Source organism: Helianthus annuus, chromosome 9 (assembly GCF_002127325.2).
Source record: "Helianthus annuus cultivar XRQ/B chromosome 9, HanXRQr2.0-SUNRISE, whole genome shotgun sequence".
Lineage (NCBI taxonomy): Eukaryota > Viridiplantae > Streptophyta > Magnoliopsida > Asterales > Asteraceae > Helianthus > Helianthus annuus.
Genome location: NC_035441.2, coordinates 48,947,572 through 48,966,961, shown reverse-complemented (window position 1 = coordinate 48,966,961; position 19,390 = coordinate 48,947,572). Strand labels below are relative to the sequence as shown.

The window sequence follows — 19,390 nt, the reverse complement described above, 5'->3', positions numbered from 1 at the left end:
AATTCACTCAAACATTCGACTAGCATAACTTGATTACATGAATATCCTAACATGGTATTTATATAGATAACAGTAAAAACGAACATGCATACCTTTGCTGCGATCGACCTTTCTTCAATATGGGATGATGAGGATTGTAGGTTATTTAAGTAATTTAAACCCTAAAAGCTTGTAGGTTTTTTTTAAACGCTACTATAACCAGCGTTTCAAAAAGAGCTTTTCAACTAATCTAAAAGCCTCAAGCCTGTTTCAACCAAACAAGGCTTTTATTGGGCCAGGAGCTTTTTCTTAAAAGCTTGAAGCTTGAAGCTCCTCAAAAGCTTCTAAAAGCTTGTTGCCAAACATACCCCACATCATGCCATCAACAACTTCCGGTGAACATCATATGCCAATCAACACAGTTCATATTGATACGAAGTAAGCAATGGCAAGCGCACATCTCTTCGATCAGGAGGGACGACACCAAAATATAAGCCAGAAGAAAGCATGTTGTTAATGGAAGAAACCCCACAAAACAAGAAACCCTAGACGGTGTTGAAGATTCTAATTGGCACAGAACCGGCAGAGAAACAGTTATTACATGAAGATTCAAAATTGCTTCAATCGTTATGTTAGGTGATATAAAACCCTCTCTCAATTCACAGTTTCCACCATTGTTATCGCTTAACAGAAACGGTTTCTTCCTTTCCTCTTTATTGGGTATCTAGAATTTGAGAATTGTAATTGTTATACATCACAACTATCATATGTCAAATTCTAGATGTTGTATCTTTTTTTCTTACATCGTATTGTCTTTTAACTTTATAGGTTTTCATATAATCATATATATAGGCTAATCAAATTATCGCCCCATTTCTCAAAGGTCCATTAGAAAAGTAGATTTTTGACAATTTTTACCTATAGTTAAAAGAATTATTAACGATGCATGGATGGATTTTCTCAACATTTGTTTCCCTTTCCACATATTAATGATGCCTGAATAGAATTATCAAAAGATCACCATAATGCTTGGATCAAAGATATTGTTGTCTTTACAAGAGAAAATGTGATTGGTGTTCTATTTTGTGCCGATGAATAGGATTATGGTTGACCCACCATTTGTAGGAAATAGGGAAATCATATTGACGACTTTTGGCAAGAGAATAATTCTTTGTAAGGCTGAAAGGTGTGAGGTCATGGTTGGAACATGATTCGCCATGTAGGAAAGGCTACACCACCCCCACTCAATGATTCATGGTGGTTGGAGTGGATTGAACCACGATTACCACAAGCCATCTTTTGAGACAAAGACATATTAAAAAATAAAGGGATAGTGGTTTGGGTCATGACCACACCCTTAGGGTAGTGGTTTTGGATGGGGGATTAGAGGTGGGTGACATGCATGGCGCCTATGTGGGGGGTCATGAGGTTCGTGACCACACCCTTTAGCCTAAGCGTACTGAGTTCAGTTTTGGAATTTTTTTCTCATCTGATGGCGCATAAAACTTTGATTTATGCATGCAGTGTTCGTAAGACATTGATGTTTCATATGTAATAATAATCCATACATTGGTATTCTCTTTAATTTATGTATGAATGGTTTATGAAATTTTGACATTTTGTCTAATTTTTATATGTATAATTCCTGAAATTTTATTGGAAATTGATTGTTGGAGCTACGTGAATGGACTGGACTGATCACAATAACAGGAAGAGTATGTGTTACAGTAATGATTGGACAACCTTTAAAACATTTTGAAAGAATCCAATTTTGTTGATGGTTGTAAAGGTATATGATTTAACTTATGATTTTTTGTTTAACAACATCTAGGCTTCAATATGTACAGCCATAACACATCCAGAACAAGTTAAAAAGTTCCATGACATAAAATACGATCCCACTTTCGCAGTGTGTAATCATCTGATCTTAAATAAGAAACAAAGAAAAGAAAGTAGCCCCAAAATAATATAACTCCTCCAACTGTGTGTGTGGTTGGTGCAAACAAAGTGTGGGCAAAATGGAATGATAATCAGTAAATGCCAAAATGGTCTGGTTTCTGTCTCTGGGCAAAAGTCAACACCCTTTCACAAGTCTTATAAGTTCTACTTATGGATTGTAAATCTAATCATTTGCTAAATTTTTAGTTCATAAAAGCAATTTACAAAAGAGCTGAAATTTTAGTTTTATATTCTTTCGAAGAGATCTGAAGTTCCAAACCTGCATTTTAGTCGTAAGTAGTTGGAGATCTTTCGAAGAGACCTGAAGTCCCAGATTGCTTTGTATGCCGAATTATTTAAATTTAAAAGTATTCGAAACATGTTGTAATGGGGTGAAGAAGTCTTTCAAATCCTATGTTGTTTGCAGTTCTTTTGGTAGTGTGCAGATAATCATAATCATAATCATGGTCAAGGTACGCTTTCTTCTTAGCCCATGGTTGGCAAGGAGTTAGAGGTGGCCCGTTCTTCTCCGTACTTATGTGTAAATACTTTTAATTGTGTGGAAGAGGTTCAAAATCATCAAACCAGTATTTGCAAAGTTTCAACCGGAGGCGGAGCTACTTACGCTGCATTGATTATAGATCGTTTGGAATTAGTTGGTGCTACTGTGGGGTTGATGCCCAACATGTAACACATTTGCCCCCCCCCCCCCCCCCCCCCCTTGCCGCTGTAACACACAGGTAATATCCCAACTCTGTTTTTGTATACCCTGTTTTCGTAAAGGATGAGCCACGAAACTGAAATTGTTATTTTATTTGAAATTAGTTTAAACATATTTCTATTACTATTTTATAACCCAATTTGTGTTCATAATACATGTTTGTTTACACTAAAAATATCAACCAAGTTGCTTCGTTTTCTGGGTTCTGCTCCCTTGACCCCTTAGAATTTATCATGTCCCCTTTACCTTTTAACATTTTTCCTGCAATAAATCATTTGACCCGTGTCAAATTTATTGGATGAAACTACCAATGTGATCTTCAGATTGATAATGGTTTTTATTATGTTACTTTTTGATGGTAGGTACACAAAGATAATTATAATTTTTTCTTTGAAACCTATTTTGTACCAAAACTTTACATAATTTTCAAGATATAACATTTTTTTATTAAAAATAAAAATAATTTGAAGTTATTAAGATGTTGATGTCGGTTTATTTTAACCAACTTTTTGTTCTTTAGCACTACTAAGAAGTTTTGTTAAAGATAATTAACTACTATATGCTGACGAAATTTTAGAGCATTGGCATACTAATGATCTAGAGCAAAAATTGCTTTGGATTGAGCTCAGGGATTTTATCAGAATGGGCTTTCGGGTGGTGTGTTTCCTTTAGAGTAGTGGCGGACCAGGTCACCAGCGCCGCCTATCTTTGTAGGCATGGGTGACATTTTGTCATTTAGTTTACTCGGGTGATCGGGCTTTTGTTGGTTGTTCAAAAAACATTTTACTACTTTAGTTTTTAAAGACTTTCATATTCAACATCCCGCTGCAACGCGCGGGTAGCGTTAACTTGTTATTAACAAATAATAATGTTTTAAGCAAAAAATGAGGGGATTAAAATGTAATTAGTGTTTAAAAGACTAATTTACCTTTATTTTAAGGTTATACCTTATACATTAAAAAGTTTTTAACTTTTGAGTATCTTAAAATGTTCTTCCCTCGTGTATTATAATATAGTATAGATAGGGTGCACTATCCATTCGGAAGTATGGTTTGCTCTTCACATGTTGTGTACGAGCACAGTAAAACCTCTTCTATGTGAGAATACATTTAGAGTTTGTCCATAGTTCCAAACCAATGTTGGTCCGATTCTGTTTCCAAGTTCTTGGATGGTCACCCTAACACAACCCATAAACTTTGAGAAGCCACCTTTATGGCATCATGTTTAACCTCTCAATTCAAAGTACTGAACTTTAATAAGACTATAAGGTGTGGATCTCCTTCCGCCAACATCCACATAAGCTCCACCTCATCACCTTCCCCATCACCCTCATCAAAAGAGGGGGGGGGGGGGGGAGGGGGGGGGGAGGGGGGGAGGGGGGGGGGGTTGTACTGCTTCCCCCTCCAACCAATCATCGTCAAAGATCTCAAACAAACAAGCTCGGGGAGAACGAGGAATTCTTACCGATTGCCCTGAAATGTGATTGAAGAGGGCGGTGTTCCCCTTGGGGGAAGGTGACACATAGGTGCCACATGGGCTCCCCGATTCTCTTCCCCTTCTCACACCCAATAGCCTAATAACTTCTAAATCATGATAAATTTGCATCGTTAGTAGCAACTCGCTATTAGACTAGGTTTACACAAACTATGTCGTCGAAATGAAACAGTTATAAAATGAGATGCAATAACAAAGACCTACATTAGTTTTAACCTCATGATAATGCATTCTAAAAATGCCTATAAATAATAAACCAAGTATCAGGAACTAGTCATGTCCAAATGGTTATGACTTCCTAACAAGCTAAAAGTTATTGATTCAAATCCCATATTTGGCACCACCCCTCAATTAAAAAAGGAGTACATTATTAGATAGGGGAGAAACATTTCACCACCCAAATATGGTTATTTGAGCCTTTCTTAAAAGGTAATAAAAGTTGTTCTAGACCAACCCTTGGTTTCCATGTGATGCTTTACTACTTTGAGGATACTCGTAAACATCTCCAAACGGATTTGAAGTCCCCATAGCATGTTGGTTATTGCAAAGCACTAACATGTTCTGTTGTTTATACGGTTGCTGATACAAATGCGGATATTGGTAGTGAGATTGTTGTATTTGTTGTTGATGCAACATCGCCATCTGTACATTCATCGGAGGTGCAATTCTGTTCGACATCATGAATGGGTCTTGTAAGGGTAGCTGTGGTAGTTGTTGATCAAAAGGATTATATTGCATATTGCATTTATAGCTTGTGTTGTAGCCAGCATTTTGTAGTTGTATATGTTTTCTAACCGCGTCATCTTGATACAAACTGTCTAATAAGAACTTGTCGATTTGACCACCCTAAAACAAGAACTTAAAATTCATAATTTGGTCTTTCACACACTGGATATCTAGATCATATTAAGTTGCAAGTTTAGGTTTTTAAAGACATCTTTAAATAAAAGAATTGGGTGTGAAGTTTTACACGACACGAACCTAACACAAGATTCTTGTGGGTTTGGGTTTAGTTCAAACGTGTTTGGGTCAAGTTCAGGTTGAACCTACGACCCCGTTTAGCTAAACAGGCTGTATTTGTGTCAACCCGACGGGTTAGCAGGTTGACCCGATTTACCCGTTTATTATTATTTTTTTTTTAATATGTTTGATATAATAAACTATTTGTGTATATTGTATGTCATTATTTAAAAACAAATTGGCCTTGTTTAGACAAAATTGCTTTAAACATTAAATATAATAGGTAAAGTCAGATTTTTAAAGCATGAATAATATGTAAAAAATATTTAATAATTACTCTATCAGGTTAACAACTCGTGTTCGTGTTTGTGTTAATGTGCTTATACATGCATGTGTGATGTTTGGGTTCGTGTAAAGTTTCGAGTTTGTGTCAGGTTCGTCTCGTGAATCTATGAACACGATATGTTTACCAACACTAAAAAGAACACTTAACTCGAACCAGTTTTCTTACTAAGAATAAGATGAAAACTAACCAATTTGCTTTGTGACTTGTTAATGTTGATGTTTTTCTCGACGAGGGCAAGCTCCCATCCTGATGTCGTTTTGCTTCCATTCCAGTCTGTAAACGACGATTGCGGATCATTACCTACGAAAGATTTAAGCAAATCATGTTCGATTCTTTTACTTACTGTACGAATAACATAAATTATTATACTTGAAATGAGCACATACCATTTTGAAGGATACCAAGGACCATTGTATTATTCTGCTCTCGCTCTAGAGCTTTAGGATCTAATTGACTTAAGCCCTAGTTACAAGTTACAATTATAGAAACACATGTTAGCGTTCTCGAATCTGCAAACACTATGCAGTACACACACTAAAAAAAAATTTGTATAAGTGACGGCACAATTTGTTGGATATCTCATGGTACATCTAAACTAGATACAACGACGCATCTAAGTTATTCCGACAATGGTTAAACAATTTTTTCTTTAATTTTATTTTGTGGGATTTTTCGGTAAATTATCCAACAATACCTGTTAATTATAATTATTGTTATTATTATTTTTTTTGGATTTTTCCATTAGTGATTTTCTGGTAATACTTATTATTCTAGTAGTTACATTGACAGCTCAATAAAAAAAAGTAATGATGTGAAAATGAAACTTACTAGTAGATCATTGTCATTGGTTTGAGATATGACTAATGGAAGAATTTTGTCTTTCTTAGGCTCAAACTCAGGCTCGGGCTCAGGATTAGGCTTACACTCAATTAGTAATGCCTCTTTATCTTCAACTTGTTCATTATCATTTTCTTTAGAGTTAGAATCTTCACTTTCTTCTTCTTTGATTTTCTCATACTCCTAATTCCATTTGAAACAAAAACTTCAACAATATAGCCGATTTCAAGTGGTTGATCATGCTTTAGTTTGGAAAGAATTACCCATACCAGTCTCCTAAGCGGAATCGAACCCATTGAAGGAGCTTCTCTAATATATTCCTCCATTGTGACAAGAAACGAAGGAGGTGGCTACAAAATAGCAAACGATTTCATTGGTCACATCTTGTTACCGCTAAGACATCATGCGACTATATGTTCATCAACACATTTAAGTACCTGTCTCAACATTGGGAATTGAAAGTTGCTTGCAAAATCTAAGTGTCTACAATAGTCATAAAACTCAGCAAGATACTCAGCCTAACAATAAATAAACATTAGTATATATATCTCGATTATGTCTGGATGTTGAGAATCTGGAGGACCGAAGGGAGAATATGTTACCTGTTTCCCGGCTTTTTTGTATATATTCAAAGCTTTTACAGCTTCATGTTTAGGCATGTCGAAGAACTAGAACAAGTTAAGGGTGGTTAACTCTTGGAAGAACAAAATTTACTTGAATTAAATAGAATAAAATACACTAACTCCTAATAAAGTGTTACCAAATCAACAAGATTTATGATGCCATCATTGATGGAACAATAGATCTTGAAGCTTTCTTTGAGAACTAGCGCCAAAGCATATTGCACAAGATAGTTGTAGTAAGCCGCTCCTTCAGGCTACACGAAAAGAAGTAGATTCCTTAGTTTTTTTTTATAAATATCTCTTCTGTAAATAGGAGGTTGTATTTACAGAAGAGATAAGCATATCAACTGGATAAAAATGAATGGAAATATTATCCATTGTCAAATTTATCTGTAATTATTTCACTTCAAGAACTACATTGAAACCTAAAGCAAGTTTAAAAACTATGAATACATATTTAACATTCACCTGACAACCAATGAGACGATAAAGAAGTTGTTGCATTGCCGGTAGTTGTTCTAGTAATTCGTCGCCATTCATGATCCGAATTCTGTTATAGCCCTTCACAGTTCCGTAATCAATCATTTTTAGAAAAATATTTGTTTCAACATTTGATCATGTATATAAAAAATCATTGTGAATGTGTCTCGTTATGCAAATCATTGTCGCTAAACTTTTTGCGGTTAAGCCCTTTTGCGACTATTTTTTATTTATTGACATGGTTAATGAAAGTAATAAAGGGTGTTAGTGTATGCACACAGTTAAAACATGGGTGAATGTGAGAGTATGTGTGAACTCAAGAGAAATATAAGAGTAATAAAGAAGAGAGGGAGACATATAGTATAAACACAGATTTTAATATATAGATTAGTGTGTATTTATATTCACACATTATAACTTAGAAAACCAGTCGCACCTTGCCTGGTGCGCGTCTAGTCGAACACTCTGTCTCCATATCGTACTTTAACATTCTAAAACACTCTAGTCGTTCTTCAAGAAACATTCCATACGTTCTCACCCACGCCGAGCAATCCCAAGCTTTTTCAATCAATCATTGTATTAAAAGACATGAATATTGTTAACACATAACATTTCTAAAGAAGGGTTCATGTCGTATCTACCAAGAGGGCTCGAGTCATCTTTAAAACTCGAGATTTGGAAAAGTTGTACTCGTTGCGAATAATTTAGTAACTCTTCTCTAAAGGAAGGATCACCTTCCCTTAATATCCTGTGAAATACTATCAATGTCTTTATGGCAACCTGCATAAATCAGAAGTGTCAACAAAAGAAAAACAAAATTCCACCACAATATGATCGATACTTTAGTTACGCTATGTTCACATATAAAAAACCTGCATCTCTTTATGCTTTCTTTAAGTTTTTCCTATCTATAATATATACTTTTTGGTTTTTGTTTTCAGCTTCCATTTTGAAATTATCCTGTTCAACTTTCTTTTTCCCAGGTAGACCTTTTTCTTTTGAAATTGATGATTAGAAGAAATTGTGGAGTGTAAGCATAGAACTATGAATAATGATAAGTTATATGCTTCCAAATAAATGTTTTAGCAATTGACTTGTTGACCACCTCTTTTGATAACCAACACTTGTTCTCCATATTCTTTGAAGGTATTTTGTGAAGCTTTTAAGGGGAGAAAAACTGTTGGATTTGAAGATTATATTTTAACCTATTCAGCCAAAGATGATAAGGATGATGGATCCTTTGAGTTTTAGCTTTTATCATCAGCAGATCTTATATAACCCAACAAAGCATCTATTATTTTCTCAAATTTTGATGACACAATTCCCTCACTCACAACACCACTATTTCATCCATCCACATATCCAAAAAGTCAATTTCCCTTCACACATCACCATGTGTTACATGCACCATGCATCTTCTAGTTAGCCTACCTCAATCCCAACAAATCTTCATCACGTCCAAAATCTCACGGCCCCACAACAAACCCACCCACGTCCCACCCATCGCGAACCAACTCACATTACTCACTCACTCGATCCCGTACCCTCACGAGACATTTCACACAACACCTCATCAAATAACACCTCAATTGTACAATCTCAAAACAACAGCATCATCCCTTCATCTCAAACTATGACCACCCGCTCTAAATCCGGTATCTTCAAACTGAAGCACCATGCCGACCTCACCTCCCATTTTTCTAATCATCTCCAGCATGCCCTGTTAGAAATAACCCGTTGATGTGGCCTTAAGGATCATTTGGTAACATTACCAATATGACATAACTAGTCCCCGACAATTACTTGATGGTAGTAATTGTAATTATTGATTAGTATTAAGGGGCAATTATGATTTCCCTTTAGGTACCATTAATAGAGAAAACATAGAGTTTTATAACGGATCACCATTCATGATCATTATTTATTGATCTTTATATATTGGTGATAAATGGTGATCAAAACTCTCAAGAAGAACACCATGATCAATTCTCTCTAGTGTGATCCATCAACACAAGGTACCATAACGGGAATCATGACTTCATCTTTATCCTCAAAGATAATCATCCCTACAAGTAAGTATCTCTAACTTGGCATCTATATTTACGTTATGATTGAATAAACATGATTAGGGTTCTTTATTTTAACCCATGTTTAAAGATATAATCAACATGTGGTATCAGAGCAATGTCGATTATATCTATTCAATCATGTGATTTGATGATTAGTTTCTTCAAAATAATTGTTGAATCATTTTTTATGAATAAGGGTATGAAATTGAAGAATGTATTTAATAAAATCCAATCATGGGATTCAAAAGTACACAATGGAAATACTATGGTTGACATTGTTGTCGTTTGTTATCTTCTTTGGTTGATAAAATCAACAGTGATTTAAAACTCAATTCCTTTTCAATTTATTACTCATTACCATGAATCAAAATTATTTTCCATGACCCAAACTTAATTAATCTTATCATTTATTCAACTTGATTATTATTTTTCCATAAATGACCATCAATGATCAACTTAATGTTGAAACGTCTAATCATCAATTTGATATTATGGATAGTTGTTTTGCCTTTACTATGGGCATCAAATAATGATATAGCATTGGTTGTCATATTTTGCAATAATTTAGTCAAGAATTGTTTCATGCAAAATGACACCATACTGTATTTTAAATTCATGAAATTGTGTATTAAATAATCAACACAATATTTGGTTGATGATATGAATTTTATTTTTTAAGTCATGATAGATGATTATGTAATCAAGTATAGGTTCCATCAGTTACAAATTTGATTATGTATTCATGAATGTTTTATTTGAGTTATTTTACAACTAATTCCATTGATTTGACATGAGAGTTTTATGTAATATTGGATTAATGAAAGTAATGCAATTTAAAATCTTTTGCAATGAGGATGAACTTATAATTAATAATTTTTCAATGCACTTGATTATGTATTCATGCATTCTTAAATTAATCGGTTACAAAGTCCTCATGAATTAATATTTGAATTTAATGATTGCAATTAATGAATTGATTATAGAAATTCTAGAATATAATCCATGAACTGAATAGTTGATTTTGTGCCTAAATGTTTGTACACTGAAAGCCCTTTATATGCAACTCTTATGTGAGATTCTTATTTTGCGAATGGCCCAACTTTAATTTATACCATTTTATGTGATTATGTGTATTGTTGGATAATGAAACCAACAACGAATTGTTTGATGATGCACATAATAAATTATCAGCCTAATTTACATAAATATTTCATTTCTGGCCCAAAGGTGTTATGTTATATTTATGTGCTTTACTTTATTATTTATGTGTGTTCATAATACATGAATTTTGGTCAAAGCCAAAGCGAAGCCAGAGTTCATGTAGAACATTGAGACAGTCTATATTTATGTGTGTTCATAATATGTGAATTTTGGTCAAAGCCAAAGCGAAGCCTGAGTTCATGTAGAACACTAAAGACGGTCTATTATTTATATCGTTCATAATGCTGAATTTTGGTTAAAGCCAAAGCGAAGCCAAAATTTAGGTAGAACATTAAGCCGAGGTTTATTATTTTATACCGTTCATAGTGCGTGAATTTTGGTCAAAGCCAAAGCGAAGCCAAAATTCAGGCAGAACATTAAGTTGGTTTGTTTTTATTTATATTCATAATACATGAAATTTGGTCAAAGCCAAAGCAAAGCCAAAGTTCATGTAGAACAATAAGTCAGTCTATTATGTATGTTCATAATGCATAAATTTTGGTCAAAGCCAAAGCGAAGCCAAATTTATATAGAACATCAAGACAATCTGTTATTTATGTACGTTCATAATGTCTGAATTTTGGTCAAAGCCAAAGCGAAGCCAAAATTCAGGTAGAACCTTAAGTTAATCTGTTATTTTGGTGTTGTAGCAGACTATATCTTCAACATAATAATTTGTGTCTGCTTTACTTGATTACCCCATAATGTAAATCACTCCAATTTTCTTCTTAGGTTTGTATCTCATCTATTTTATCCACTCTAATTTCAAAACCTAAAATGTTTTGCTTACGAAAGAGTTTCTACAAAATTATCTCTTGTTGGATTGTTGATTATTTCTTAAGATATGATAATGCTACTGCTCTTTTCTGATAAAAGTATTTCAAAAGAAAACTAGAGCATGACTAGTGGGATAAGTCAACCATTATATCTCTTATGATAATCAAGAACTCATTTCATTATTGCTATCATGGGAGCTGTTCCAGATTCTAAATTTTCTCAAGACTAATCTGTTTTCTTTGGAAGAATCAAAATAACTCCTAAAAAGCATGCATTACTCTAGTTTCTTACTATAAAGTTAGTGGTATATGTGAATACATCATGATGTACAATACCATGAACCATTACTTAAAGGTTTACACATGGAAAACAGTACACCTTTCTGATGCATTACATATAACTTTTCCACCAATACCATAAGTTGCATTAAGAATCAACTATACCACTCAAGAGTACCAAAGGAAAATGAGTGTGTTGATTAGCAACATATGTACAGGAAAATGAATACATGAGATGGGAAAATTAGATGTTGTTCATCTCACCACCACTAAACCTAAAAGGATGATACTTTTAAGATTCAAAGATAGTGTCAAGTACTACTTCCAGCTATAAGTTTCTTCAAAGGAAAGTCCCACTTCAAATTTTTTCCATTAACTAGGCATGAGCATGGACTATCCATAATTCAATGAGACAGCTGGCTAAGATAAGTAGTTAGATATTTATGATATTTGAGTCTGCTAATGATAATATTCCAATTAACACATGACGGGTTGAGTCTAGTTCTATACGTTTACTTACCAGAAAAAACAAATAATTAGTATGAGAATTAGTGGCAAAATTTTATGTTAAGAATATAAGAACCATAATAAACTGTTTTATAATTGGGCTTTATGATACCTTATATATTCTGTAGATTATTCAGAATTTAGTATCAATATAAAAGCTACATTATGACAGTTGTGAGGTTTGCATGTTTAAAACAAAGTCACTCTTACCTTAAACTCTCATATTATTTGTCATTTCAATCTGGATAGAAATCTTATAAGATAGAACTAGATGATGTTACACCTTTTCACAACCTTTTGTTATCATGAAAATGAAAATTTAACAAAAGAAAAATGAGATCTACACACTTCATCCATTAAGACCAAATTGCATCTGAAATTTGGACCAGGTTAATGAAGGATGAAATATTATCAAATCTCATTTTTAGTGTCTTACGAGCGTGTGTTAAAAGTCTTAATATTTAAATGGCTAAGGGAATAAATCAAGTTCCATCAGAAATTATATTTCATGGAACTTATCCCAAAATGGAATATTTAGACATAAGTCATCTATCATTTCAAATAATATTTTACTTATATCTAATATGTCTCATATGGATCAATTTATTAAAGAAATTAATTCATATATACTATGATTCCTTCTAAATATGTCCCTCAAAATTTTTATAACATCTGGACATTAAGGAAATCAAGTCTAACATATATGACATGTTCCCACAGCACGTACATCATTGAAACTTATCTTTTAGCATTCCTATAGATCCAAAAGGTTAGTGGGAGCATTAAATGTCTTAATCTTAATTTGCGAGAGTTGCAAGAGGTAGGGGAGTGAAAACTTGTTGTTACCTCAATTTGTACCTCCTGTACAAGACACTGCTCCTTCACAACTTTTATCTTTAAGAATATACTACTACTTTAACAAAAGTTTCATTGTTGCTTAGACGTGGGCACACTCAGATTTCTTGCCAAACTTGTAATCCTCAAACAAAGAAACTACAAGAAGTAAATTCATTAATTTGTTTCTTTATTAGAATTTATTGGTCTTTTAATGTTGACCATAAACATGCTAAATTGTTAAAGATTTCTAAGTCAGTGGAAGCTGTAAAAGTCCTTATCAGGACTTGCCAGAAGTGCAAGAGGCGGGGGGAAGAGACCTATTAAATTTTACTCCGATTACACCTCTTGCACACCATACTGCACCAACTCTTACACACTTAGAATCTTGAAAGTGATAGCAGCTTAATCAAGAGTTAATCCATAAAACTGAAACTCATAATACAACCCAATAATCAACTACGGAGGTCATCAAGGTTTAACTTTGATGATTATGTATCCTCCTTGACTTAAGTTGAAATGGATATTGGAAAGTTTACTGGTCCTACTTCCTCTAATTAAACCATTAGCATCAATTAATTTTCTAAATGGAATTAGAATTGTTATTAGCAATTTTGATTTTAACGTTTGAGATTTGGTTGAATTACCTAAGGGTGTTCATCACTAAACAAAATCTGAATGCAAACGTTAAGACGCTAAAAGTATGATTGATTGTTAAAGATTATGCTTAGAAGAAAATTATTTATCAAAGAATCATCTTACCTTTCTTACAAAATGTTTCTTTGAGGATCATTGTTGTTCTAGTGGCTTATAATCATCTAGAGCTACATTATATAAACATTAAAACAACTTTCCGTAAACAAAGACTTACATGTTTATAAAACAACCTGAAAGTTCTAAACTAAAGGTCAAGAACACTTACTTTGTGAGTCAATTAATTCCATGTATGGGTTTAAGGCAAACATCAAAATGTGATGAAATCTTAATGCATTTTTCATCAAGAATTAAGTGGATTTATGTACCCCTCAAGATGAGTGGGAGTAACTAATGTAAACTTGTCCTTATATAGATAGCATTTTTTTGGATAAGTATATGTTACACAAGTCAAATAATTTCTCACACATTTTTTGATATAATGAATCTCGTAAATATCACTTACGCGAGAGATATCAAAATATACCGAGGTAGACTTAACAGGACATTAGTTTCGTCCCATAAGCTTTACTCTAAAGAGGGCTCTTACATGTGTAACAAACAATATAGCTCTCATTTAGAAGATAAAATGATAAATGATATTACTTCCTTATGCTTCGTTAATTAGAAGCCTTACGAAGGTTCAAGTCTATACTCGTTTAGATATTGCTCACATTTATGAACATTAGACCACTCTAGATTATTGTGAAGCATCTTACGATATCTTTAAGAAACGAGAAAGACTATAAAGAAGAGGTTGATTATTCTTACCTTGATTTTGTAATATTCAAAAGAACCTAAAAGTCAATTTGGGGTAATCCATGTTTGCAGACAAATTTATCTCATGGAGGAGTCATAAGAAACTGTTAACAACAACCTAAATCAAAATGACATAATATGTTGTTAATTAACAACGCAATTGTCAATAAATGTTGTTGAAATTTTATCAGTAGACTCATAAACTTATTAACTCCATATAAATACTATATTGAAGACTTACTGTGAAAAGTCAGCTACCTTATTTCCTCGAACAGTAACAGTTCGAGAGGTGCTGCATTAAACTTCGATACAAAATTATTGTTCGTTTATGAACAAGAAGAGGAAACTAATTATTTGTATCGAATACATTTACATTCATGATATGCTTGCGGATCCGATAACTAAGGTCTACACCCAAAGTCTTTTTAAGAGCTCATAATAAAGACGGGTTTTACTTAAGGCCTTACATAATAGCATATCGTACATATGAATGATTAGTTATTATTAAATTTCCTCAATTGTTTAAATTTGTTTGTCTATAAATACGTATGTGCACCTGATGACGTATAGACAATAATTATACAAATTAATTTCAAAGGGCTTACCTCAGTCATTTTGGTCTTAAATTTACGTATGTTTTGATTTGGGGTTGTAACATGATTAATGGGGGTCTTGAGTTGACAGTAACTCAATGACTGTATTTTTCTGTTGCAATTTCAATTTGAAACATTGATTAATGTTTTAACTTGGCCAAACTTACTTATACTTATCACAAATGATCACTCGGCCAAGTGGGAGAATGTTAGAAATAACCCGTTGATGTGGCCTTAAGGATCATTTGGTAACATTACCAATATGACATAACTAGTCCCCGACAATTACTTGATGGTAGTAATTGTAATTATTGATTAGTATTAAGGGGCAATTATGATTTCCCTTTAGGTACCATTAATAGAGAAAACATAGAGTTTTATAACGGATCACCATTCATGATCATTATTTATTGATCTTTATATATTGGTGATAAATGGTGATCAAAACTCTCAAGAAGAACACCATGATCAATTCTCTCTAGTGTGATCCATCAACACAAGGTACCATAACGGGAATCATGACTTCATCTTTATCCTCAAAGATAATCATCCCTACAAGTAAGTATCTCTAACTTGGCATCTATATTTACGTTATGATTGAATAAACATGATTAGGGTTCTTTATTTTAACCCATGTTTAAAGATATAATCAACATGCCCTACTCGTTAACAAACTCCTAAAGGTTTCAAAAGTGCCTCTAAAAATCCTAAGTGGGTAACGGCTATGAATGAAGAACTTACCGCTCTTCGTAATAATTACACTTGGGAACTTGTTTAATGACATACATATTCCAACATTGTAGGCTCTAAATAAGTATAAAGTCGATGGCTTCCTTGACTGTTATAAAACTCGGTTTGCAGCCCAAGGGTTCACACAAATTCCAGGACTTGATTTTTCTCATACCTTTATCCTTGTTGTTAAAGCTTCTACAATACGTGTAGAGCTTACTCTTGCAACAATTCACAAGTGGATGCTACATCAACTGGACGTCAACAATGCATTCTTAAATGACCATCTAACCGAAACTATATACACGGAGCAACCACCGGGCTTTATCAAATCAAACTTCCTAAATCATGGGTGCAAATTAAAACGAACCTTATATGGTCTCAAACAAGCACTACATGCTAGGTTTTAACGTTCAAGTAAGTTCCTCGTTACTCTTGGTTTTCAATGTAGTAGAGCCAATCCATCTCTTTTTATCTATAACCAAAATACCATTTAATTTATCTCCTTGTTTATGTTGATGACCAGAAACAATCAAAACGTCATCTAAGACTTTACAAGTCGACTAAATAAGAAGTTTAAATTAAAAGATCTTGGAACTTTAAGTCGTCCATACTCCAACGGGTCTTTTTCTTAGCCAAACAAAATATGCCTATGACATATTATCTCGAGCAGGTCTTCTTGATGGCAACCTCGTTGCTACACCACTCGATACATATGATACATTCACCTCCGACGGCTCCTCTTTTCATGACCCTACATTTTATCATTCATTCTCTCGTGGGTGCTCTACAATAGCTCACCGTCATTGGACCAAATCCCTGGTAGGTTGTCAACCAAGCTAGCCAACACCTTCAAAATCCAACCACTTCTCAATTTCAACTCGTCAAACGGATCCCAGGTTATGTAAAAGGAACATTATCGTACAGTGTCATATTTGACCGTCCTCTCAAACAGTTCTAGTAGTTTATTCGGATGCGGATTGGGCAAGATGTATTGAAACTTGGCGTTCCACCTATGGGTACTCTATTTACTTAGGCGGTAACTTAGTCTCTTGGAATGCAAAGAAACAACCGAACGTCTCAGGTTCAAGTTGTGAATCCGAATATAGAGCCATGTCCAACACTGCTAAAATCATAAGGCTAACTCATCTGTTATGGGAATTACATGCTTTACCACCAGGTTGACCCACACTTTGAAGCAACAACAAGAGTGTCTTATTCTCTAAGTCAAAACCCGGTATCACACAAGAGAGCAAAGCACATTGTCATCGATTACCACTTTGTACGTGAGTTAGTCTCATCAGGGCGCCTTCATACTGAATTCATTCCTACCAAACTCCAGGTAGCGGATATATCTACTAAAAGCCAAATATTCATAGTGGAGCAATTGTCGGAAAACTACCCAGATGGCTATAGATCCTAAGATATGGGTTCAAAAGGATAACATAATTGTACAGTGTCATGATAGGGGTCAATAACATTCCTAGTTAAGCTTTGACCAAGTCTTAATATTGGAACATATCGTAACAACTACGATTCTAGAAAGGGCATGGTATTGGTACACCCTTTCCCACTATCTCTATCTATATGTATATGTATTGATTAATGTATAGAGATAGAGTGGGAGGGTGTACCAATATGAATAACCTTCTAGAAATTGTAATAACAGTATGATACGATACACAATCATTACACCACCTATGATTCTTGATTTGATTTTGATTTTAGTGTGTGTACACACATACACATATGTCTCTCAACTGAAATGATATATTTTGTAGCCATGAAATGATGTCGTCAAAAAAGTTCAACGTACAGCGACGAAACTTGGTCGCTACAAGGTTTTCAAAAAAGATCGTTTTTCGGACACTGTAGCGACGAAACTTAGGCGCTACAGATTTGGTGGGATGTAGGGAAATTATCCGGCTCTAGGGAAATATGTGTAGCAACAAATTTTCGTCTGCAAAGATAGATACCATTTTATTTTTCATTTTCGTCACTAAAGGTCTCTTTTCTTGTAGTGACAAAAGTAAATGATTTTAGTATTTACTAAAAGACCTTAAGGCTTAACATTACTAATTTTAATATAGGAAATAAATCATAATAAAGATAGTCCTATAAATCATAATAAAGATAGTAAAGAAGAAGACTTTACGATCCAGTTTTTCGTCTTTAATAATCTTTTATATAGAGCGTGAATGCAGTATGCAACGTCTGCTCGTGGAACAACTGCGGATGTTGCAGAAATGATCTCTACAATCAGAAACAAAATATCCACACCCAAATCAGATCTAGAGCATAATATCAAGGTCAAGCTTCAGTAATTGTGAAACTAATGGTTCATCTTGATATTGAAGTGACATTCTGCCACTAGGTAAATTGGATTTTAAAAATTGTAAACTCTGACACATTACTTATAATTTAATCAGTGTCACTTATAACTTTCACTTTCATGGCCGAAAGAAATGGCGATTACATAATCGTAATCTATGATGATTATGAAAGTAAGATTGCACTTAGCAACGGGAGTGAAAATTCGACATGCAAGTAGTATTATTAGTAAAATCCAGTTTGATGATTATCCAAGTCTTGGTTATTAAAATCCAATTTGCCTACACATAAGTATATCAGGATTAGGACCCGCACGCATATGAAACTCACTTTTAACATGGCGATCCTTTGGTGGACGTTCGACGTGATTCGTTGCTTTAACAATGGCGACGTCCAAATGCTTCGATTGAATCATGTTACCACAGAAATGAAAAAAAACGTATAATTACTGAAATCGAATAACGAAAAGTCAGTAATTAATAAATTATATTAGCATTAAAACATACCTTGAATTCGCTATTGACCTTTGCAAGCCCTACCTTGGTGGAGTCCTTTAGAGCTCCATAGGCTTTTCTGAAGCTTTCAAATGCACCCATCAACCTGCAAGCGCTTTTATTTTTCCTTCATGAATTTGTATATTAATTAATTGATCTATGAACATAGAACACAGATCCGAACACAAAGCTTAATATTTGGAAAACGGTGTTTTGTTGTTCTTCCTATTTTCTTGGTCTTCTGGTTTGATTCCACCTATATATGCCACCCTAATTTCTGATTAGATAAAAAAAAAATTAGATCTATTATAATGTTGATTTGATAATAATTTATTCTTATATTTTTTATTGTAATATCGAGCCTTTACAGTATCGCGAGTTTTGTAATGCTTTTTGTAAAACGACTTAGACAGACACGGGCTGTTTGTTTACCTCTTAATGAGACTCTTAATGGTTCAGACCTCTTATTGGTTCAGCACTTAATGGTTCAGACTGTTTGTTTCACGAGCAGATGTCTGAATGGTTCAGACATTTACCTCTGAATGTTTAAGAATTATACAGTGTATGAATGGTTAAGAGCTCTAATCTGAATTGGTCAAACATTTGCCTCTGAACGGTTAAGCATTATACAGGCTCTTAATTGGTTCAGATCTCTTACTAGTTCAGCACTTATCTCTTACTAGTTCAGCACTTAATGATTCAGACCTCTTATTAGTTTAGCACTTAATCATTCAGATATTGCCAAACA

The 19,390-nt window shown here is 33.9% G+C and overlaps 1 protein-coding gene across 1 annotated transcript; it reads right to left on the bottom strand.

Moving 5' to 3' along the window:
• Positions 1 to 4,576: 4,576 nt before the first annotated feature.
• On the bottom strand, positions 4,577 to 18,744 carry LOC110874294 (putative clathrin assembly protein At5g57200). The gene is made up of 14 exons (XM_022123058.2): positions 18,655 to 18,744; positions 18,479 to 18,548; positions 17,973 to 18,070; positions 8,020 to 8,158; positions 7,815 to 7,936; positions 7,367 to 7,459; positions 7,036 to 7,152; positions 6,878 to 6,943; positions 6,713 to 6,793; positions 6,545 to 6,625; positions 6,267 to 6,458; positions 5,825 to 5,900; positions 5,626 to 5,738; positions 4,577 to 4,978 (listed from the first exon to the last, which is right to left on the bottom strand). Exons 1-14 carry the CDS (start codon positions 18,742 to 18,744, stop codon positions 4,577 to 4,579), a joined length of 1,740 nt encoding a protein of 579 aa, XP_021978750.1.
• Between the last annotated feature and the right edge of the window lie 646 nt (positions 18,745 to 19,390).